This window comes from Poromitra crassiceps, assembly GCF_964638095.1.
Source record: "Poromitra crassiceps genome assembly, chromosome: 4".
Lineage (NCBI taxonomy): Eukaryota > Metazoa > Chordata > Actinopteri > Beryciformes > Melamphaidae > Poromitra > Poromitra crassiceps.
The window spans coordinates 26,643,655-26,667,239 of record NC_139626.1 but is presented as its reverse complement, the minus strand read 5'-3'; the positions used below and the strand labels follow the sequence as shown (position 1 = coordinate 26,667,239).

The following is a 23,585-nucleotide window of genomic DNA, read 5'->3' as shown; positions in this document are numbered from 1 at the left end:
ACCGCGGTTATACACTCATGAAGTCCTGCTCATGAGTCTTGCCCAACTCAAGCTGATATCGCATCACTGCATGCATGCAAATGAGCAATTAACAAGAAATTGATTAGAATTGCGACTGCGCTAATACAAGGACCAAGCAATGCACACGGACAATAGCCTATTAATGCTGACAAAATAGCCTACTCTTCAGTTGAAGGGAAGAGTAGCAAGGGGAAGGGAGGAGGTGGAGAGGGAGAAAGGTAGAAAGAGAGCAGGTGAAGGGAGGGGGAGGAGGAGAGAGAGCAGAACAGACAGGGTATACTGGGGCTGGGCGATACGGTCACGAATAGTCACAGGGGTCAAATAAGGTCCAGGTTGTAAAAAAAAATGAATTATCCTTTAATGGGCCAATGTAACTCAGTAAAAGTACATATTTTATTGCACATGTACTTGAGTAAGAGTGAAAGGTATTCTGTAAAAAATATTACTGTACTTACAATTTATTATAAAAAATATACAGTACTCAAGTACATGTAACTGAGTAAATGTACAGTACTTGAGTACTACCCACCTCTGGATGAGAATAATGTTCTTTGTAATGTTTTGCAAATATTGTAAATGCAGAATGATTTTGAAGACTAAAAGTCCTGACAGGTAGGAGCAACATGATCTCATATAAAGTTGTGAAATGGACACAGCTAAAGGTTGAGGAATTGTACCTTGGTGGTTGGCATTCGAGATGAATCCACCATGCTTCTTCAATTTGAGACTCTTCCTGTTTATAGTCATGCCTCCTTCACATAACTGTTCCATGGTGGGAACAAGGGATTTTAACACTTTACCTGCCACCACACCAACAATACTGGCACCTGACTGGCCAACAACAGCTGCTCTTCTAATTCAGATGAGATCTACCTGCTGAGCGGATTCCAGTGCTGCAAACTGGCCTGAAAAGAAGGATTTCAGCTTAGTGAGGGGAGCCAATCAGGCGAGTCCAGTTGTGATGCGTTGACTGCATGGACTGTATAAAAGACTATATACTGCATAGACTGTATAAAAGACTATATACTGCATGGACTGTATAAAAGACTATATACTGCATAGACTGTATAAAAGACTATATACTGCATAGACTGTATGGACGGAGTGCTTGTGACATCACCCATTGGTTTGTGGACGAGATGGCGCAAGACCATAGGCAATCTGTGTGATGGTTGGACAGGCAACCTGTCAATCACACCCAAAACAGTTTTTTTTTATCGTCTATTTCAGAGGTTCCCAAACTTTTCCGACCAAGTGCCACTACGTAACCAAATTCCCCCCCCCCCCCCCCCCCCCCCCCATAAAATAACATTTGCTGATTTAATCATGCAGCAGCAGAAAGGCTAAATAACAACATAAGGCTACTAGCTGGTTCAAAACGGACACACACACACACATGCACACACACACACACACACACACACACACACACACACACACACACACACACACACACACACACACACACACACACACACACACACACACACACACACACACACACACACACACACACATTCCACCCTGCCCCTCCTCCTCTGTCTCACTGTGCACCTGTGCTGGAAAAGCATCTCGTAATTCACCTAATAGTGGACACCGCAGATTTGACCTGGCGTCCTCCTCACCTGCGAGGCTTCGAGGAGGCAAAGAGCCCTCAGTCAACAGGCCCTGTCATCGCCTGGCCACACCCTCCCCCCCCCCCCCTCAAACCAATCCAAACAGCCTGGCTGTTGCCGCTGGAAGCCACGCGCTGCCATCTGCAGGCGTTTAAAAGAACAAAGGGCTCGGGTTCCAGTGAGAAGTCCTGAATTATCCCGGCATATGTGGACAGTATGGCCGGCCCAGGACCACGTCAAGAGGTGTCCCAAACGATCTGCGTTGGATGCAGAGGCGAGGCGGTCCGATCGCGCCCCGTGCACGAGCCAGCGGCGTTCCCCGATTATTTGGCCCACGCTTTTATTTCCCCCCTCTCGTCTGGGGGGCTCACAGGATATGACTGCCCACGCCGTCCAGTATCCCCCTCAGACACAAGGAGCGGGGAGACATCAGCGACGAGGCAACAACATCTGATTGCAATTTATGGACAATTATTATGGTTTTCGAAGTGCAGCGGAAAAAAGAAAGCTAAAACTTTAAGCACATACAATTACGGAGATCAAACCCTCCACCGGTTCTCAGCAGTGATGGGCTAATTTTGTTATTTCCCTGCCTGCCTGTAAATGTACTCCTCAGACGAAAACGTAGGATCATCGAGAATACAATCAATTTGATACAAAGGTGCAAAAGTGAGCCTGTTTATGAATCAATAAAGCTGCTCTCTCAATGCTTTGAAAGTGTTTTTTATTCCCAAACATCTTAACACTGTTAGTGTGCTATGTTTTCTACATTTGTATTACTTCTACAATATTTATTTTGAGGCTGGTTTGAGGCTGCGGAAAGTGGAAATGTAACAAGAAACAGATATGTGAGCTGTGTGTGTGTGTGTGTGTGTGTGTGTGTGTGTGTGTGTGTGCGGCGCGCGCTGGAAAAGACACAAGGGGGTGTGGACAGTAAAATGCCTTAGGGGATCAACAGAGTGAAGTGATGTGTGTCTGTGAGTGTGTATCTGTGAGTGTGTGTCTGTGTGGGACAGTCAGTCAGTCAGTTGGGCTGCTGCTGCCTCACCATGGCTGTACTCTCTACAGAGGTCCTGCGCTGGCATGTGAGTTTTCCTTATTTTACTCTCTCTCTCTTTTTGTGTCTTCCTTTTATACTCTCTCTCTCTCTCTCTCTCTCTCTCTCTTTTCGTCTTCCTCTTTTAGCTTTAACTGTTGGAAAAAAAGGAAAGGTTGTTGTTTGCATTAGATTGTTAAGATGGGTGAGCCCACCTACTGGTGGTTCTCAACGTGGGGTCCGGGGACCACCAGGGGTCCTAGAGGGGGTTCCAGGGGGTCCCCAGTAAATTAATGAATTGTTAATTTGACCATTATTTCATTTACAAGAAGTGACCACAATTACAGAATGTAGAGGAATGACTATGTTGTTGATAATTTCACTGTTACAGTATCTCTCTACAATGAATATACTGTAGTCATGGATTTCTGCACAAAATCATATCTAACAATAAAAGAAATCTCATATTTGGGTGCAAGAGACAAAATCTCACTGAGTTGGGTTCATAGCCCTAATGTGGACTAGATAAGGGGTCCTTCACATTAAAAGGTTGAGAAAGCATGTAAGCTGTTTAAATGACTATCAAATCAAAGATACTCCAGCTGCAAGATGATCCCAGTCTAGACGTGATGGGTGTGTTTATTTTGCCTGAAAATGTCTTCTTGTGGAGTGTTTGGGGAGCTTTCTGTGCCATGTAGCCGCTGAATGAGCTGCATCACATCAGTACAGGGTCGGTGTTATTACAGTGAATGGCTCGGGGCTACACGCCATGTCAGACACACTTCCTGACAACCGAGACATGATAGAGCCGGAGATAGCGCGCTTGACATGACACGACTTGGAAGGATGCGGCCATGTTGGGAAATTGATGTCAAAAAGGACAAAAAAGGATTGACTTATGTGATGAGGGGAAATTCGCGGTGGTCAATCTGTGTGTGTTTCTAAAACAAGACGTGAAGGTTGGAGGCAGAAAACGACATGCGTTTATGATGAGTTAGTTATGCTGTAGCTACAGAATTGCTGATGTATTGTGCACTATCATTTCACCAATGTGTGTTAAAAAAGGGGTTGGGGCTCAGAGTCAGAGAGTGTGTGGGTGGAGGGAAATTCCCACAAGACAAATCTACTTTTACGTTTTCACTATCATTAGGCTAGATTTCACAAGCCTGCTTGCCAGAAAGGACCAGAATGTCTAATTTTGGTTATGGTCTTAAAAATGTTTAAGATTTTTTTTTTTAAACACATTGTATTCAGATGATGCTGCTGCTTGGTAATGCATGACTGAATTGCAGCCAGGGATATAAAAGCAATAGAAACTAGAATATGCTAAATTTCCTAACGGAAATGTTATTGTGCTTGCTATCCTCACCATGCCCCGCCCCCTTGCAACGCCCCTGCCCATGCAGCCCCAATCTGCAATGTGTAGCTAGGACGTCTCTAGGTGGTTAAAGGGTGTAGTAACTGGTTGCTAGGGTGTTTCTGGCTGGTTGCTAGGGCATTTGTAGATGGTTGCTAGGGTGGACAAAGTAGTTATGGGAGGGCCTTTGTGAGTAGAAGTGGGAGGAGCCAAGGAATCCAGGGGTGAAATAATTTTGGCTGTAGACGCTACAGTTCAAAAGTTGTGAACCAAAACGTAAAGAGGGCTGTTATAGCGCCACCGTCAGGTCAATAGGTGTATTCTTTTTACCTCACAGCAATGAGTAAAAGTGGGGCGAGCCAAGGAAACCTGGGAAAAAATATTTTTGATTGTAGAAGCTACGGTTCCAAAGAACATGAACTTATGGTTTGTGAGCTACAGGTACTTATTGCAGCTATAGCACCCCCTATAGGCGAAATGACACAATTGTTTTTTAATCAGCTCAGAGAGTACATCGCTGCATCGATTCGGACAATGTGTTCCGGAGTTATGGTGATTTTTGTGAAATAGGCCCCACCCACAGAAGTTTGGAAGTGGATTATATTGCAACGGTGCAGTCTTTTCAAAAAGCGCGAAATCATTGTTGTGCAGGACAGTCCACACATGATGTGTGCTTTGGTTTGGTGAAGTTTGGACAAAATTTGAAGGAGGAATCACAAAAAAACAGTTTTGGACAAAATTCTAAATGGCAGAAAATCTAGTCAGACGCAAATGGGCGTGGCTTATATCAGTAGATGTGGAAGGACCCAAGGAATCCAGGGAATTTTGATTGTGGACCATACGTTCAAAGGTTATGGACCAAAACGTAAAGAGGGCTGTTATAGCACCACCATCAGGTATATTGGTGTAATTTCTTTGTGGATATTAAAAGGCCTCTCTGTGAACCTCCCTACCAAGTTTGGTAGCTGTACGTCGTATGGTTACAGCTAATTTAATGCAAGATTTTTCGAAAACCCCATTCAAGTGAATGGGGAAAAAAAATCGTTTTGAGGTCTGGCATGTCTATGTGGTGCGAAAATGTTTATTACGTCCAAAGATTTGTGGCAGATATAATAAGTATGGCGGATTTTATAGATTGTGCCTTTCAGCAAGCACAATAAAAGTATCCTAGAATGTCACGAAAATGGTGAGGATGCTTTTTTTGCCCTGCTGACCAGACATAGCAGACCCAGCCCTGGGTCAGAGTACAGACCCAGCCCTAGGTCAGAGTACAGATAATGATGGTGGCTATAGACATTCTTGCTCTAAATTGCTACCTGAGAAAAAAAAGCCAGTGGCATGCCAGAGCCCGAGAGACGGCCTCACCGCACAACTGCTGCCCTGAAATAGCAAACACTCTGGAGAAAGGTGATGCCCAATTTGTTCTGTGTCAGTGGATCTACTTGGCTTGTATAATCTCTGCAGATAACAGGTCCAATGACTGGTATTCTAGTCATTTTTCAGCGAAAACGGAGTATTACCGCATGTTTTCGCATATTTCATACATTTCTGTTGTCTTTCTCTGTCTCAGGCCCGCATCGAGGAGCTGGAGGAGGAGCTGGATGCAGAGCGGGCCATGAGAGCCAAGGTACAGTATACCTACCTCTAATGTATACCTCTAATGTATACAGTATACCTACCTCTAATGTATACCTCTAATGTGTACGATTTGGAGAAAAACAAAAACGAAGCAAACACTTTGAGGCAACATGCAAATCAATGTGTATGACAAAAAGTAGACAGCCTGCAGTTAATTAGGCTGATTAGGCTACATTTTCGGCAAAGCGGAAAGCTGAGGGGACTATTTTTGTTGGCGGAGGAATAAATAGAGAAATCATATATTTTCTCAGCTTTTTGTCATTTTTTTAATCAGCTTTGTTTAATAGAACTGCGGCCTCGTGTCTACGACCGAATCACAGCAGTGACGATATTAGCCAACAACAGCACTCCCTCTCGTGTGATATTGCTTAAATATATATATTTTAATCAAGTCGGTGTGAATGTTTATCACTTTTATAATTTTTTATATCATTTATATATACAGTATATATATAAAGTCGCGGTCTGAATCTTTTTATGATTTTTATAATTGTTTCTAATACCTACCCTATACCTACCTCTAATGTATACCTCTAATGTATACAGAGTATACCTACCTCTAAAGTATACCTCTAATGTATACAGTATACCTACCTCTAAAGTATACCTCTAATGAGGCTCCACTGCACGTGCAGGGGTGGACTTAGTGATTTTGAGGGGCAAAGGCAAGTATTTGCTTTTTTCACTTACCAGCAGAACATTAATGAGGGTTTTGGTGGTCCAGTGCCGGGGCCCTCGTTAATGTTTTGCTTGCACCTGTGTTACTTCCGGCCTTTTAGACACAAAATGGGTGAATTGATTGGGAAGTGAAAAAGGCTAATGGGGCACGTGCCTGTTGAGCTCTATAGATTACATGAATTCTATTTGTGGGGCCCTCTGGCTGCAGGGTGTACGTACTGCAGGGGCCCTCTGGCTGCAGGGTGTACGTACTGCAGGGGCCCTCTGCCTGCAGGGTGTACGTACTGCAGGGGCCCTCTGGCTGCAGGGGCCCAAAGCAGGTGAGACGATAAGAGATGAGCTTAGCACGGCCGTTAATGTAAAGTAGAGTTAAGTAAGTAAAGTAAAGTTAAGTAAAGTTAAGTAAAGTAAAGTTAAGTAGCTATAAGAGTTTGTAGCTTGAAAGCCAAGGAAAAGTGGAGTGATGGAGGGATGTGAGGGGGGTCGGTGGGGTACACTCGCCATGTGCCGCGCTTCTGCTCACCCCAAACTATCTGCACCTGTGATAATAAACCAGAGGGGGGGAGACCTTGTGTTTCTGATTAACATACGGGGCAACCCCAGAGGCGGAGAGGGAGCCCCCACATCCTTTTTACCTCCTCTTTCTTATTTCCCGATCGTTCTCTCTCTCTCTCTCTCCTGCGCGCACACACACACAAACACACACACACACACACACACACACACACACACACACACACACACACACACACACACACACACACACACACACACACACCAATACACCTTCTGGTTCTTGTAATCCCCTTCGCCTTGCTCTTTAGAAGCATGACAGAAGGACAGGCCCCGCCCCTTCCTTTTCACCCCAGCCAAGTTGACGAGATGTATTCCTTATTCTTTGTCATGTACAAAAGCTCCAAGCTGAGGCCCTGCTTCATATAAAGCTCATCTAGCGAGATGGACGCTTTAAACTGCTTGTTGTTTCAAACCAGACTCACTTAAAGGACGTGTGTGTTTAAGCCCCCCTCCTCCCCCCTCAGTTTCCATGTTACAGTTGGTAGAGGCAGGAACGGAAAGGTGCATATTTCACCCAGGAGGTGCTGAATAGAATGACAAGCGGGCCCAGAGGCTTCTGGCCGCTCTGGGTGGTATTCCTAATGGTGCTGCTAGGTCTTCCTCTCGCCTCCAAGCCCACAGAGCGGTAGTGGCGGAGACAGGCAGAGACACGCCGGGGCCTTTATCTGTCCCGCAGCCTTTGCCTCTGCGTCTTCATGGAAGAAGCTCAAATACGACATACCGCTGCCAGCAGACAGGCTCGCTATTGTTAAGCTCTGCTCCTCGGGTCGCGCAGGGGGAGATAGCATCAGGAGATAGAGGCTGACAGACAACACTATTTTCCATGGGATCTCCTCCCAGTCGGAATGCAAGTCACTCACACAGACACAAACACACACACCTTCTGTACTTTTACACTCTCAGTATGTATGTAAATGCTGTATGGTGTGTAAAAGCACCAGGCAGGATTTGTCTGATATGGATTTTTGAAGGCACATACAAATATGTTTTTATATATACATTTCCCATAGATGATATTCAGTATCTTTAATTTGCCCATTTTCGTTCTTGCCAGGCCTCTGAAACGGTATGAAAAACCAAACACACAGAGAGTTGACCTGCGAAAGTCCTATTTCAACCTTCCTCAGAAAATGTCCATCAAACTGCTCCAAACAACTCATCCAAGTAGCCGAACGTTTGGCACTGTGGGTCCAGAAGTCAAATATTGTACTCATCATCAATTGTGGCTATTCTGCGCGCACTCAATTTGGACTGGAACTAACCTGCAGTGTGTTTGCAGAAACGCAAACCTTAGTGGGGTTACGACTGACATGGACTGACATAGTTAATGACTGAATCTTCATTTTGAGATGAACTATTCTTTTAAGGCAGGTTGACCGAGTCCCGCCCCACCTAATCAACTGTAAGGGAAACTCTGGGATACGATAGACCTTTACTGTAGATGAAGAATTTATTTACAAAAAATATATATATCAATAATAATAATTTAAATAACCCCTAAAGCCATGTTTTAAGATTTATATAAAATACTTTGAATAATAATTTGTGGTGGTTTTTCCCACATACAAAAAGTGAAATATCTTGTTAAAATCTTTAAAATGACTTCCCCTCCTTCTGCCACATAAAAAATTCCAAAGCAACCAATCAGGGTTATCTAGATTAGAACATAACTAGCCAATCACAGCATACAAACAAGGGCTTTAAATTAACTGCTGAATACTGGACAGGGATTGGCTCCACTCCAGTATTTGTGATGTCACGAATCATGCTTTGAAATCGCCTTTTCAGTGAGCACAGAAAATTTGCAAAGAAAATCTAATTGTATCGCAAGTTTGCAGGTCAGGAGAGAGGGACGATTGACCTCCATCATATTGGAGGCAGACGACACCAACATGCTTGATTTAATCAAAGCACACATGTGAATGTACATTGACATGTGTGCAAAGGCATGCACATGGACCTCCCCTCCCCCCCCATTTTTTTTCGGAGCACTGACCCGGGTTGGGAGAGTTACTTTAAAAATGTAATCCGATACAATTACTAATTACCTGTTAAAAATTGTAATCACTAACGTAATCCAAGTATCACAATATTAAAGTAATGTAAATGATTACTTTCTGTTACTTTTGGATTACTTTTGAACAAATTTCCTGCATTTGACTCCAAAAACCCCAGCTCTTTCAGACCTTATGTGTTGGTTTCAGCAGTCACCTGTTTCTCATTAGTACTATTATTAATGAGACTATTATTTCCCAAACTGCTGTGAGAGCGGGTTGGAGCAGAGTGCTGTTGTGTGAGAGCAGGTTGGAGCAGAGTGCTGTTGTGTGAGAGCAGGTTGGAGCAGAGTGATGTTGTGTGAGAGCGGGCGGGGGCAGAGTGCTGTTGTGTGAGAGCGGGTTGGAGCAGAGTGCTGTTGTGTGAGAGCAGGTTGGAGCAGAGTGATGTTGTGTGAGAGCGGGCGGGGGCAGAGTGCTGTTGTGTGAGAGTGGGTTGGAGCAGAGTGCTGTTGTGTGAGAGCGGGTTGGAGCAGAGTGCTGTTGTGTGAGAGCGGGCGGGGGCAGAGTGCTGTTGTGTGAGAGCGGGTTGGAGCAGAGTGCTGTTGTGTGAGAGCGGGTTGGAGCAGAGTGCTGTTGTGTGAGAGTGGGTTGGAGCAGAGTGCTGTTGTGTGAGAGTGGGTTGGAGCAGAGTGCTGTTGTGTGAGAGCAGGTTGGAGCAGAGTGCTGTTGTGTGAGAGCAGGTTGGAGCAGAGTGCTGTTGTGTGAGAGTGGGTTGGGGCAGAGTGCTGTTGTGTGAGAGCAGGTTGGAGCAGAGTGCTGTTGTGTGAGAGCAGGTTGGAGCAGAGTGCTGTTGTGTGAGAGCAGGTTGGAGCAGAGTGCTGTTGTGTGAGAGCAGGTTGGAGCAGAGTGCTGTTGTGTGAGAGCGGGTTGGAGCAGAGTGCTGTTGTGTGAGGCAAGTGTTGTAATGTGTGTGCATCATTCTTAATTTTAAATCTATTTTCAATTTGTAATCCTGCTGGGTAATAGGGATGTAACAATAACCGGTTTTAATGATAACCGTGATCAAATTCCTTACGAAATACTGTCCATCATCAACCAAAGTTGGCAACAGTCTCCCAGATGCAAACGTGCAGCCTTGGAGAAATGATTTCAGTGAGTGTATCAATCCTTTTTTGGGCCTGAGTTTTCAATATAAAACTTGGTGAAATGATTTCTGAGAGTGTATTAGTACTTTTTGAACATTTTCAGCACATTTTAACAAACCGTGATAATACTGATAACCGTGATCATTTTGGTCACTATAATCAATCGTGATATGAAATTTTCATATCGTTCCATCTCTATTGGGTAATCACAATTTTTACTAAATGTAACTCTAATCTTGATTACATCTTTTTCTCTGTGACTGTAAGGGGTTACAGTTACCAGTAACCCCTGTTACATATGATCTGTTACTCCCCACGCCTGCCCGCCATCAAGCATGGGGATGAGAGTGTTGCGTGGGGTGTCAGAGCTGTTGACTCAGTCAGTGGTGTGGAGGAGAGCGATGAGTGAGCAGAGTGCTCCGGTGTTAACCCTTCACACACAGGGGACTCATTAAATGCACTTTAAAAGCAGACTCCAACTGGACAGGAGAGTGAGGTGGAGGGGGGGAAGGGGGGGGGGGGAGGGGGGGGGGGGGTGGTCCTCAGGTTTCAAATGTGTATCATCTGTTTTCCCTTGTGGCTCATTGACGCTCATTGCTGTTATCAGGGGGGCCATGTTGGACTGTAGCTTTTACAGAGCAGCTCCCCGACATCTACGGCTGTCTGTCAAAACTGCTGTGAATGCACCAACGAGTGCTTTTCACTACATTATATCACACATTTCTGATTGCATTTGTATGCAAAACAAATCATGTTTAATGTGCTTTTTGTAATACGTGGTTCAGTTTGATGAATGCAAGCTGTCAAATTCATGTTTATATCAGGGTTCAACCAATGTGGGATTTTGAAGAGCTATACCGCTACAAATGATACCAATTTGGACAGTGGATGTGGAAGTTAATCAATTCTAAGTTGGCCCACGACCTGCTTTTCTGCAAACGTAAGTGCAAATCTGCGAAAACATGACCGGAGGTCATAACAACATGTTGTTGCATACGGGTTTGGAATCTGATCAAAATGTCTCTTCAGAATCAGTTCAGCTAAAGGGCTTCCCATAAAGAACAAGTGTAGTATTGATCACTTCTACAAAATACAAACTATATCATGCTCTGTCTATCTAAATGCTCCAATATAAATGAAAAGACAGCATCCCCGTGGTTCCACCCTGCAGGTTCTCTAGCTGTGAACAGAGCATCCCCGTGGTTCCACCCTGCAGGTTCTCTAGCTGTGAACAGAGCATCCCCGTGGTTCCACCCTGCAGGTTCTCTAGCTGTGAACAGAGCATCCCCCTGGTTCCACCCTCCAGGTTATCTAGCTGTGAACAGAGCATCCCCGTGGTTCCACCCTGCAGGTTCTCTAGCTGTGAACAGAGCATCCCCCTGGTTCCACCCTCCAGGTTCTCTAGCTGTGAACAGAGCATCCCCGTGGTTCCACCCTGCAGGTTCTCTAGCTGTGAACAGAGCATCCCCATGGTTCCACCCTGCAGGTTCTCTAGCTGTAAACAGAGCATCCCCCTGGTTCCACCCTACAGGTTCTCTAGCTGTGAACAGAGCATCCCCGTGGTTCCACCCTGCAGGTTCTCTAGCTGTGAACAGAGCATCCCCGTGGTTCCACCCTGCAGGTTCTCTAGCTGTGAACAGAGCATCCCCGTGGTTCCACCCTGCAGGTTCTCTAGCTGTGAACAGAGCATCCCCGTGGTTCCACCCTGCAGGTTCTCTAGCTGTGAACAGAGCATCCCCCTGGTTCCACCCTCCAGGTTCTCTAGCTGTGAACAGAGCATCCCCGTGGTTCCACCCTGCAGGTTCTCTAGCTGTGAACAGAGCATCCCCGTGGTTCCACCCTGCAGGTTCTCTAGCTGTGAACAGAGGATAACATGTGCAGGAAACAGAAGGTCACAGATCATATTTGGACTGTGTGACAGGAGCTAACCCTGCAGTGCTCTGATTGGATGCTTGCTTCTCTCCTGACCTCTGGAAACATCGCTTCCTAACGTCACAACATGTGGTGCTTAAATATCCTCTGCTGGGAGATACTAGACGGCCAGGATGGACAGATACTCACTGTCCACTCAAATACTTTATGAATGATACACCAAGAAAAGTACACTTCTGTTACCATTTTAGGCCATCTAGCCGAGGAACGTTACACATTACAGATGAGAAACCATCTGACTTTGAAAATGTCTTTCATTGTTCTTGAATGTCCATGTATTTGGCAGGTGGAGAAGCAGAGAGCAGATTTAACCAGAGAATTGGATGATCTCACTGATCGCCTGGAGGAGGCTGGAGGTGTTACGGCCTCGCAGGTAAACTAATTCGTATTAGGGAATGCATGATATTGGATTTTTTTTGCCAGACTTGCCAATATTTATATATATATTTATATATTTATGCTGATATTTTCCAACTCTTTTGCCCGATTGCCGAGACCGATATACACTATGCAGCATTTTTTCCCACCTAATTTCAGAGAACATTAAGTCTCTCCTGTAGTGCAATTAACACATGATTATGCTCTACTCATATCGTGATGGCCCACTGACACATGCAGACATAAATACAATGCTTTTCATCATGCACACATTCACTGGACAAAATCAAAACTACTTCAAATAAAGCTGCACGAGTTGAGATTTTTATGCATCAAATAAATAGATCAAATAAATCACAAAGCAGGGCTGCAACAAAGTATCCAAACTCAAGCCTCTAAATACGTGACCAGATGGAGGTGAACAAGAAGCGAGAGGCGGAGTTGCAGCGTGTGAGGCGGGAGCTGGAGGAGGCGTCGGCCCAGGCAGAGGCGCTGGGGGCGGGGCTGAGGAAGCGGCACGGCGAGGCCCTGGCGGAGCTGGGCGAGCAGTGCGAGGGCCTGCAGAGGACCAGGGCCCGGCTGGACAAGGAGAAGCACAACCTCAGGATGGAGGTGGATGACCTGGCCGCTTCCCTGGATACGCTGCAGAAAGCCAAGGTGAGAGAGCTCTGAGGCGTCAAGTACTGAGGTTTGGAATCAGTCACCTGGGCCAGCTTTGACTCTCACACACTGTTTCCTTTCTGATCACTCAATATTGGTGTCAGGTTATGAGCATTTTGCTGGGGAGAGCAATGACAGCAGCTGTCTAGAGCAGTTATTCCCAAGGCCGTGGAGGTACTGCAGGGGGGCCATGAGTAGGGATGACAAACATGATTTTTAGTAGTAGTTGAAGCAGTCGCACAAAGCAGGTGCAGGAACCAAAAAACAGTATACAAGAAAAAAGAAAGGTCCGCACACTGAGCTCCCGTTTACGATTTATTTAGCCATCCACAAGCAAGTGACGTTTCCAGCTAAAGCTCTTCCTCGTGCTTCATAATGAACATTTCAGTTTGTTATCCCTGAAGGAATAATCTGTCTACTGTGTACAGTACTGTGTACAGTAGAATGTATAGTTAATTTTTTTTTTCATTTTCTCTATTAGTAGGCTCACCTCTCAACATGGGAGCAACATTGTAGTACTACTCAGAATTTTAGGCCCTTTAAATTGGCATTTACGTTTTTTTTCCATCATCATCAGTATATATACATGGGAGCTGGGGCTCTGTGTCTCTATCGGTCCCACTGTGATGTCATAAATCCCACTGTGACATCATCAGTGATGTCATAAATCCCACTGTGACATCATCAGTGATGTCATAAATCCCAGTGATGTCATAAATCCCACTGTGACATCGTCAGTGATGTCATAAATCCCACTGATGACAGCATCAGTGATGTCATAAATCTGACATCATCAGTGATGCTGGTCTCATTGGCCACACAGCAGCCGAGCTGCTGGCAAGGCCACGCAGCAGCCAAGCTGCAAATGCGAGCTGCAGGGCCAGCTTGGCGAGCTGCAGGACGGGCAAGCCCGCACCGAGCACGCGTAGCGCGTGAGATCCCTAGTATCCAATCCAATCCAATCCAACTTTATTTATAAAGCGCTTTAAAACAACCAGAGGAGGACCAAAGTGCTGTACAGGGTACTGAAGAGCAATCAGCTAAAAACAATAAATCAATTAAATCAGATCAAATCAATAAAATGATAAAATGAATAAAAAGAATAAAAAGAATAAAATGAGTAAAATGAATAAAATGAAATAAAATGAATCAAAATTACTAAAATGAATAAAATGAATAAAACATAATAAAAGACATTGCGTAAAATATATAAAAGCAAAGTCAATAAAAATGCATAAAAAACAAAACAAAAACAAAGACAAAATATAAAAGCAACTCATGGGTCATAAAATCAGCATCCTACATGGCAGCGAAGGCCAAGGAGTAAAAGTGCGTTTTGAGGAGGCCTTTAAAGTGGGACAGTGAGGAGGCCTGTATCAGAGGCTCTGAATTCCTATTCAGAGTATCATTATAAAGGCACAAAAAGTGAATTATGTTCCATCCCATAAATGCAAGATTATTATTTTTTGGATGGATTATGAGGGCCTGGGTTATGTCAATGACTGGCAGCAACATTGAATTTGAGCCATTGTTAGTTCTTGTGCAATGTCACATTGCATACACTGCACTTTGATCCCCCTTGAGGACATATTCTGTCCTTTATGTACAGTAAGTACAGTAGGATGTGTGAAAAATATGTATTATTATTATTTTTCTTATGATTATTTGTTGGTCCCTGTCATGAGGTCTGAACCCACATTTCATTCCTATTCAGAATTTTAACCACTCAAATGCCAGTTTAGAGTACAGTGCAGTACAGTACAGTACAGTACATGCAAAACAGCAAAAAATTACTTTTTTTGGACCCCCAGCTATCTCCCCCCAAAACATTGTTTTAGATAGATTTATGTACTCAGGTCTCACTTGAAAATGAGATCTTGATCTCAATGTGACTTACCTGATTAAATAAAGGTTATATATGAAAAACAGGATCTTAGGGATCAGTCCTCCAGTAAAAGGCCTCCAATGAATAGGTTTCACTGAGTTTGACATCAGTTCCATCTAGTGGCTGTATATGGAACTGCATGCAGTTGCCATACCTCACCACCAGCTGACCCCAAGCCAAAACATCAAAACACTTTGGAAAGTTGAAGCCTTACCATCAGGATGAATGCCTAACATCAGCTAATTCATGATTTTCTGCAAAAATCCAAAAGTCCAAAAATAGCACTTCTTTTTAATTCAGTGAACTAGAACAAGTGTCCATTTTGGACTTCCAGGGATTACCTGATGTTAGGCATTCATCTTGGAGGTAAGGCTTCAAATTTGGAGCCTGAATTGTAAAATTCCGTTTTCCACCATTTCAACCAGTTATGCGACAGCCTCCCATGTGAACATGTGAACTGCATGAAATATGCTGTGCTGTAACTGGTTCAAATTGGTGAAAATAGTCAAACACAGTAGAAATCCATATCCTTGAGATCAGGATGAACCCTTAATATCAGGTGAGTAATGATTTTTTTGAAAAAATGGCTGGAAGTAAAAAAGAAAAAGAAAAAAAAGTGTTGTTTTTGCAAAATTAACATTTAAAACAATGGGAAATGCAGACTTAGGAATTGCGGGCCACAGAGTTTTCACCGACCGCCTTTTTTATTTTCCCTTTTTTTTGGGACACAACCAGGTCTTTGGTCCAGGATGAGAACATGATTTTTGGAAATCGGTGGTGGATGAGTTGAGTTCCCTCCCCTCCCTCCCTTGATATGTGAAGCGCTTTGAGTATCTAGAAAGGCGCTATATAAATCCAATCAATTATTATTATTATTAATTATGATTTTTGGAAATGCCTGGATCTCGGCACCGTGGGAAAAGAGGGTCTCAACGGTCTCAACCCTCAGTGTGTCTTCCGAGAATTAAATAAAGGTTGATTGATTGCTTGATTATTAGAATCCAGTATCACTAGAGTATTTTGCCTTTGATTTGGATATAGCAACCAGCAAAATCAAGGTAGAAATGAAAGGGTATAAAAAAACGACTCAAAAACATGTAGGTTGCATTATAATCAGGGGTTGTAATTCATGTACCGGTAGGTTGCATTATAATCAGGGGTTGTAATTCATGTAGGTTGCATTATAATCAGGGGTTGTAATTCATGTAGGTTGCATTATAATCAGGGGTTGTAATTCATGTAGGTTGCATTATAATCAGGGGTTGTAATCCATGTAGGTTGCATTATAATCAGGGGTTGTAATTCATGTAGGTTGCATTATAATCAGGGGTTGTAATTCATGTAGGTTGCATTATAATCAGGGGTTGTAATTCATGTAGGTTGCATTATAATCAGGGGTTGTAATTCATGTAGGTTGCATTATAATCAGGGGTTGTAATTCATGTAGGTTGCATTATAATCAGGGGTTGTAATTCATGTAGGTTGCATTATAATCAGGGGTTGTAATCCATGTAGGTTGCATTATAATCAGGGGTTGTAATTCATGTAGGTTGCATTATAATCAGGGGTTGTAATTCATGTAGGTTGCATTATAATCAGGGGTTGTAATTCATGTAGGTTGCATTATAATCAGGGGTTGTAATTGTGTTAAGACGTAATGAATCATATATCGTTCCAAAGCACAAAGCTGCATTGACTCATGCTGAGATGCGTTGCTGTAACATCATCTCCGCTGTGTGTGTGTGTGTGTGTGTGTGTGTGTGTGTGTGTGTGTGTGTGTGTGTGTGTGTGTGTGTGTGTGTGTGTGTGTGTGTGTGTGTGTGTGTGCGTGCGTGCGTGCGTGCGTGCGTGCGTGCGTGCGCGTGTGCGCGCGCAGGCATCCACAGATAGCCAGCTGAAGAAGCTGGAAGAGCAGCTGTCAGACGCCCACAGCAGAGGAGATGACCTGCAGAGGGCGCTCACTGAGGTCAACGTGGCCAAGAACAGACTCACAGGTACACAGGCAGAGGCTCTTTTTTTTTTTACAGTGTTGCAATGTAAACTGTCAAATCTTACAGTATAGCATGACTTTTACTTTGTTTCAAATAGCTACAGTCCTGTCGTATTTGAATTTAAAAACGTGCACCTATCAGTCCTTTAGTGTGATTGGCAGCAGGTGCATAGGTCCCAATTAGTAGAGCTTCATAAGAAGAGACATCCACACACTACTTGTGGAATGCCGGTTAGGTTCGGGTCATCTAGGCTAGGCTAGGCTAGGCTAGGCTGTAGATTAGCTAGATTCTTTGGTTGCTATGTAGTTCAGGTTAAGGTTAGGTTAAACTGCCTGTGTTTTCTTGTTCTGCACTCTCTTCTTTTCTCCTTCTCTTCACTCTTTTCTCCCTCTCCTGTTTTCCTCCCTCGCATGTACTCGCACTCGCACTCGCCCTGTCAAGCCCTGCTCCGCTTGCTGTATTTCCGTCTTCAATTGGTCTATTTAGATTTTGGCTCCTCCTCTCGTCTTGTCGTTTGCGATGTCCTGACGGCCCCTACACAACGCCCGCGATAAACTTGCATGTATCGACTCGTCCAGTCAGCCCTGCCCCGCTGCTACAGCGTGGTTGGCTGCCTTGCTGTATTTCCGTCTTCAATTGGTCGATTTCGAAATGCCCCTCCTTCCCTCGCTGCCATCTTGTTGCTCACCAGCTTGCAAAGCATGCTGGGATACCTGGCGTCAGGACATCGCAGGCGACAAGACGAGAGGAGGGGCCAAAACCGAAATAGACCAATTGAAGATGGAAATACAGCAAGGCAGCCAACCAAGCTGCAGGGCGAGTGCGAGTACATGCGAGTTTATTGCTCGCATTTGGTGAGAAGGGGGTCTGACACCAGGTATCGCAGCATGCTTTGCAAGGTGGTGAGCGACAGACGGCACAGCGAGGGAAGGAGGGGCCATTTCGAAATCGACCAATTGAAGACGGAAATACAGCAAGGCAGCCAACCATGCTGTAGCAGCGGGGCAGGGCTGACTGGGCGATAGCGAGTATATCGCCCACATCACTTGTCGTGTGCAGGGCCCGTCACTCTCTATTCTCTCTCTCTGCTGTCCTGTCTTGCTCTAGCTTAAGGACCTCACGTCGTCCCGGGGATGATTAAAAAAAATAGGGTCGGGGAGGATATAAATTAATTTGGGGACGAATTAGGGACGCAACTTGGGGGGGGGGGGGGGCGTTAACAAATAAAATAAAACATTACAATGAATAGCGATGAAAATGAAGCTGACGCACGTTTTGTGCAGCAAACAGTACTTATTCACACAAAGTGTTGCCAACTTGGCGACGTTATCACTAGACTTGCCGACTTTTCAGACCCCCCTGGTGGTTTCTGTATTTCTCAAAAGTGACTAGCGAAAAACCTGGCGACTTTCAGTTTCAAGTTTATTAAAGAAAAAACATTGTTGCATCACAAGATGAAATGAGATGTTTTTTTTTACAAGTTAGAAAACAGACAAGAATAGATACAGTATAACAATAAAATGTCTACAGTACAGCCATGTAATGTACTTGCCATGGTCAGACTTTTTCTGACCATGGGAAGCAATGTTAATGTTTTGAATCCCAAAGCATTTGGCAATACATTATTATGACTGATGCTGGTTCTCGCACACACAGCATCCCCGCTGAGCGCTGATGATCATAGACAGTGGCGGCTGGTGGTCTCTGTATCTCTCTCGCTCACACACACACACACACACACACACACACACACACACACACACACACACACACACACACACACACACACACACACACACACACACAGACACACACACACACACACACACCTACACACACACACCCACACACACACACACACACACACACACACACACACACACACACACACACACACACACACACACCTACACACACACACACACACACACACACACACACACACACACACACACACACACACACACACACACACACACACACCATTTGACAATTTTTCTGTCTGCAAGCTTGATGGAATGATATACAGTACATGATAGAACAGAATGCTCAATGCTCTCTCATGTAGCCTACAATGTCAGAAAACTGTAACCACTGCCAATAGATAGCTACTGCAACTGTTTTTATCACAACATATCCAGAATAAAGCAATTTGGTAAGCACAGCAAAACTACAGTCATTTTAGAAGAGACTGAGAGACAGTCAATATGTAGTTAGACAGGAAAGCTAAAGGAAACATGTCTGATGGTCTTTTAACAGGTTTATTGTGGGCTTACTTGTTGCCTGCAGCCCTCTGCACTGATGTGGTGCTTGCCATGTCGTTCCATGGGTTCAAGTTGTGCTCATTGACAGTTCATTGTAGATATATTTTTTTAAGGATTTCTGAAATGCCACTGAGAGACACCACTATGGATTTAAAATGTACAAGTCACGCTGAGTTCAACGGTGGTCTCCGTTTTGAAATCCATCGCACAGTTGCGGAGGAAATGGCATTTTTGCGCGAGCTAATCTATAAACAAAACTCACTTCCTCGTCCCCATTCTCACCAGTGTTGGGAACGTTACTTTAAAAAAGTAATATTACTATTACTCGTTACTCTTTTCAAAAGTAATATTATTACTTTACTTATTACTCCCTGACAAAAGTAATTCATTGTCGTTATATTACTTTCCCGTTACATCCCACAAACCTGCAAATCCAGTTCGTACAAAGCCTTTTTGAATGTTATAAAATCTGCAACTGTAACCAGTCTGAGGACATTCAAACAAACACAACAAAGCACCAGTGGACATAGCCAGTGGTTATGTGAGTGTTTGTGCTTTGCTATATATGTCTCATATAGAGTTACTACTGGTGTCCACTGTGTGTTTCTGATGGCTGTTGTGCTGTGTGCTGTCAGCTGATAATGCGGAGCTGAGTCGACAGCTGGAGGAGGCAGAGGGCAGATCCAGCCAGCTCTGCCGCTCCAAGACTCTGGTCCAGTCACAACATGAAGATGCGAAGAAACAACTCGATGAGGAGGTCAAGGTGGGTGGAGATGCTTTGAACTCAAAATGAGTTTTCAGCGTGTGAGAAAACACAATAAACCAAGGCTCATTTGACTTTATAACACTCCAGATCAGAAAACACTTGATCAATAGCTACTTTTTTTATTCAGTCAGTAATAATAATTTATTGACCTATACAATAGTACAATAGAGTACAATATTTTAAATTCTAGTCAAGATCTCAAGGTTTCCAAAGATACCAAACATGGCATGCTGAATTACAGGGACATGATGCAGAAGACAGAATTTTTCCACATCAAATGGAAAACTCTAGATGTCTTGTGCATCATTTTATACACATGTCCATGTAATTCAGCATGAGATATTTGGCATCTTTGGAAACCTTGGGATCTCGACTAGAAATTAAAATTAAGTTCTGTGGGTCTGAACAAAGCTTGGCGGCGTAGCTTCAGCTTGTGTCTGTGTTGAGGGAGCGTGTTGTTTCCTGTGCTGGGCAGTGTAAGCAGGCGTTGAGCAGCAGCCTGAGCGCGGCGCGGCAGGAGTGCGAGGTGCTGAGGGAGCAGCTGGAGGAGGAACAGGAGAGCAGGCTGGAGCTGCAGCGCCTCGTCTCCAAGCTCAACGCAGAGGCCACACACTGGAGAGGCAAACACCAGGCCGACAGCCTGCAGCATGCCGACGAGCTCGAGGACACCAAGTCAGTAGAGTATTGCACTCCTGCAGAAGTCTCACATTCACTATCTATCTATCTATCTATCTATCTATCTATCTATCTATCTATCTATCTATATATCTATCTATCCTTCTATCTATCTATCTATCCTTCTATCTATCTATCTATCCTCCTTCTATCTACAGTATCTATCTATCTATCTATATCTATATATATCTATCTATCTATCTATCTATCTACAGTATCTATCTATCTACTGTATCTATCTATCTATCTATCTATCTATCCTTCTATCTATCTATCTATCTATATATCTATCTATCCTTCTATCTATCTATCTATCCTTCTATCTATCTATCTATCCTTCTATCTACAGTATCTATCTATCTATCTATATCTATATCTATCTATCTATCTATCTATCTATCTATCTATCTATCTATCTATCTATCCTTCTATCTATCTATCTATCTATCTATCTATCTATCTATCTATCTATCTATCTATATTGAGTCTACAAATCTTAGTAATCTTAAAATGAGTTTCCAATGCAAACAATCTTTTTCTAGAATTTTCTTGAATAAAGTGACATAATGGTATCTTGGCTACTGCATCCACGGTATATCTACTGGTAGAGTGCTTTATATCTGCCTTAAATCAAAACTTTACCACTACTGCATTTGCAGTATCTCTACTGGTAGAGTGCTTTATATTTGCCTTAAATCAAAACTTTACCACTACTGCATTTGCGGTATCTCTACTGGTAGAGTGCTTTATATCTGGCTAAAATCAAGACTTTAATGAAAAAGAGGACACTGGTTCAGATGCAAAGATTTAAAATGTAATCGACAGACAATGTTTCGGCCTTGTGGCTTTTGTCAATTCATGTCCAAACAGAGTGAGAAACAGTGACGCTGGAACGAGTTTGCAATTAGGGGGACAAAAGCAGGAAGGGGAGTCTTAAAAAAAATTGACGTTTTTTTTTTAACGTTTGGATGATTTTTAGCCATATTTAGAGGAATATCTCATTTTAAATGAACATTAGGATTATACTGTAGTGATATCATTATTCAGTATTTTCTCCTTTTCTCACTCACTTGGTGACCTGCTCTCCCTTTAGGTCATTTTACAATTACACTACAACAGACAGCAATACAGGCAGAAACACTGAACTTATTATTATTATTATTATTATTATTATTATTATTATTTTATTATTATTATCAGTCAAACCTTTGAAAGAGATAAAATAACCCTGTGTTCTCTGAATAAACATGACGTTTTTTCTAACTTTGCAGTGTTTCCACTCAGGTAAAAAGTGGAGGTTTTTTAATGCGCAAATTGAAAATGTGCATTAAACAGGTGGATGGAAACCTACCTACTGTCTGATAATCCAGTGTGATATCAGGCTGGAAACCAGACACATGTTCTCACTTTCAGCATTACCTCTAATCTACAGATTTTTCAATATGGATCTCAGTGCTGAAATGTAATGTGTGTGTGTGTGTGTGTGTGTGTGTGTGTGTGTGTGTGTGTGTGTGTGTGTGTGTGTGTGTGTGTGTGTGTGTGTGCGTGCGTGTGTGCGCTCCATAGGAAGAAGCTGGCGTCCCGGCTGCAGGAGGCTGAAGAGGCAGTGGAAGCCACCCAGGCTAAGTGCTCCTCCCTGGAGAAAACCAAGCAGAGGCTGCAGGGAGAGGTGGAGGAGCTGTGCATGGACCTGGAGAAGGTATGGACACATCACATGACTGCTGATGTCCCACACACTTCTCTTCTTCTCTTCTCTGATTCACACCAGATCCAAATGTCTAGTCTGCAAGTGCTCAGGGCTCAAAATCCACAATTCATCCAGTGCACAAGGGTCAAGCAGACTTTCTGCAGACTTCCAGAGAGTCTGCTTGGGGTGCAGACTTCACTGATTTAATTACCCACAATTAATTGCAATACAGACTTGACATTGTAGTTTTTCTGCTTGCCAAACAAAACAAACATAAGAATCTTATTATGAATGTGTAAAACAATTACTTTATTAAAACATTACTTGAATCATGGAGACCAGAAATAATATTCACTCACATCATGACACAGAAATATATAGAAGTACAGGGCATGGAGGTAAGCGAACTGCATTTTGTTATTGTAGTCTTTATTGTATTATTGTAGGCCTTGTATTATTGTATGCCTGTTTATCAGCAGCTTACCTTGCAGTCTCTCACCTTCGCAGACTTGACGTGAGGACATTTAACACGTCACGGTACGTAGGACTCAGAGCCATAGAGATATAAGAGTTGCCTCATTTCCATTCACTCCAATGGACCAGTTATTTACCTCGCAAGAACTTTGCCAGAAGTAAGGTTCTGGATTAAGCAGCGCTGTCGAGTTGCAGCAGAATGGACCATTTGTGATTCAAGGTTAAGACGTTTAAAGAATCAAATTGTATATCATTAGCTTTATTTTATGCATTCAAACATACTTCCTGGAACTATTCACCCCCTCACACACTATAGCTATGTGAGTCACGCATTTTGGAATTCCGTTGGCGCCTCTCTTCTATTCTATATCACTCTGGTAGGACTTAAGTCTGGAGGGTGGACATTTTGATTGGGCCTCAGTTTCCTCCACACTGATCCCATTCTCCCTCCCCCACCGCAGGCCAGCGGCTGTGGCCAGGCTCTGGACAGAAAGCAGCGCGTCCTGGAGAAGCAGCTGGGCGACTGGAGGCAGAAGTGCGAGGAGCTGGTGGCGGAGGTGGAGAGCTGCCAGAAGGAGAGTAGGCTGCACGCCACCGAGCTCTTCAAGGTCAAGACAGCCCACGAGGAGGTGCTGGAGCAGCTCGAAGTCCTGCGCAGGGAGAACAAGGCCTACCAGGGTACGGTGTAGGGTACGGTACGTACCCTGGTACGTACCAGGGTACTACCAGGGTACTACCAGGGTACGGTGTGCCCACCAGGGGGTCTTGAGGGAGTCATTATTTCATTTACAAGAAGTAAACACAATTAG

At 43.8% G+C, this 23,585-nt stretch overlaps 1 protein-coding gene across 2 annotated transcripts in view; it reads left to right on the top strand.

The window, feature by feature from the left end:
* LOC310775540 (uncharacterized protein) overlaps nucleotides 1–23,585 on the top strand; it is a 105,677-nt gene that overhangs the window by 58,687 nt on the left and 23,405 nt on the right. For both annotated transcript variants that reach the window (XM_083635708.1, XM_083635707.1), the window contains exons 8-15: nucleotides 5,601–5,657; nucleotides 12,283–12,369; nucleotides 12,786–13,031; nucleotides 16,796–16,913; nucleotides 19,810–19,937; nucleotides 20,416–20,612; nucleotides 22,182–22,314; nucleotides 23,238–23,454. In XM_083635708.1, the coding sequence (XP_083491834.1) occupies nucleotides 5,601–5,657; nucleotides 12,283–12,369; nucleotides 12,786–13,031; nucleotides 16,796–16,913; nucleotides 19,810–19,937; nucleotides 20,416–20,612; nucleotides 22,182–22,314; nucleotides 23,238–23,454 (1,183 nt within the window). The remainder of the gene's footprint in view (nucleotides 1–5,600; nucleotides 5,658–12,282; nucleotides 12,370–12,785; nucleotides 13,032–16,795; nucleotides 16,914–19,809; nucleotides 19,938–20,415; nucleotides 20,613–22,181; nucleotides 22,315–23,237; nucleotides 23,455–23,585) is intronic.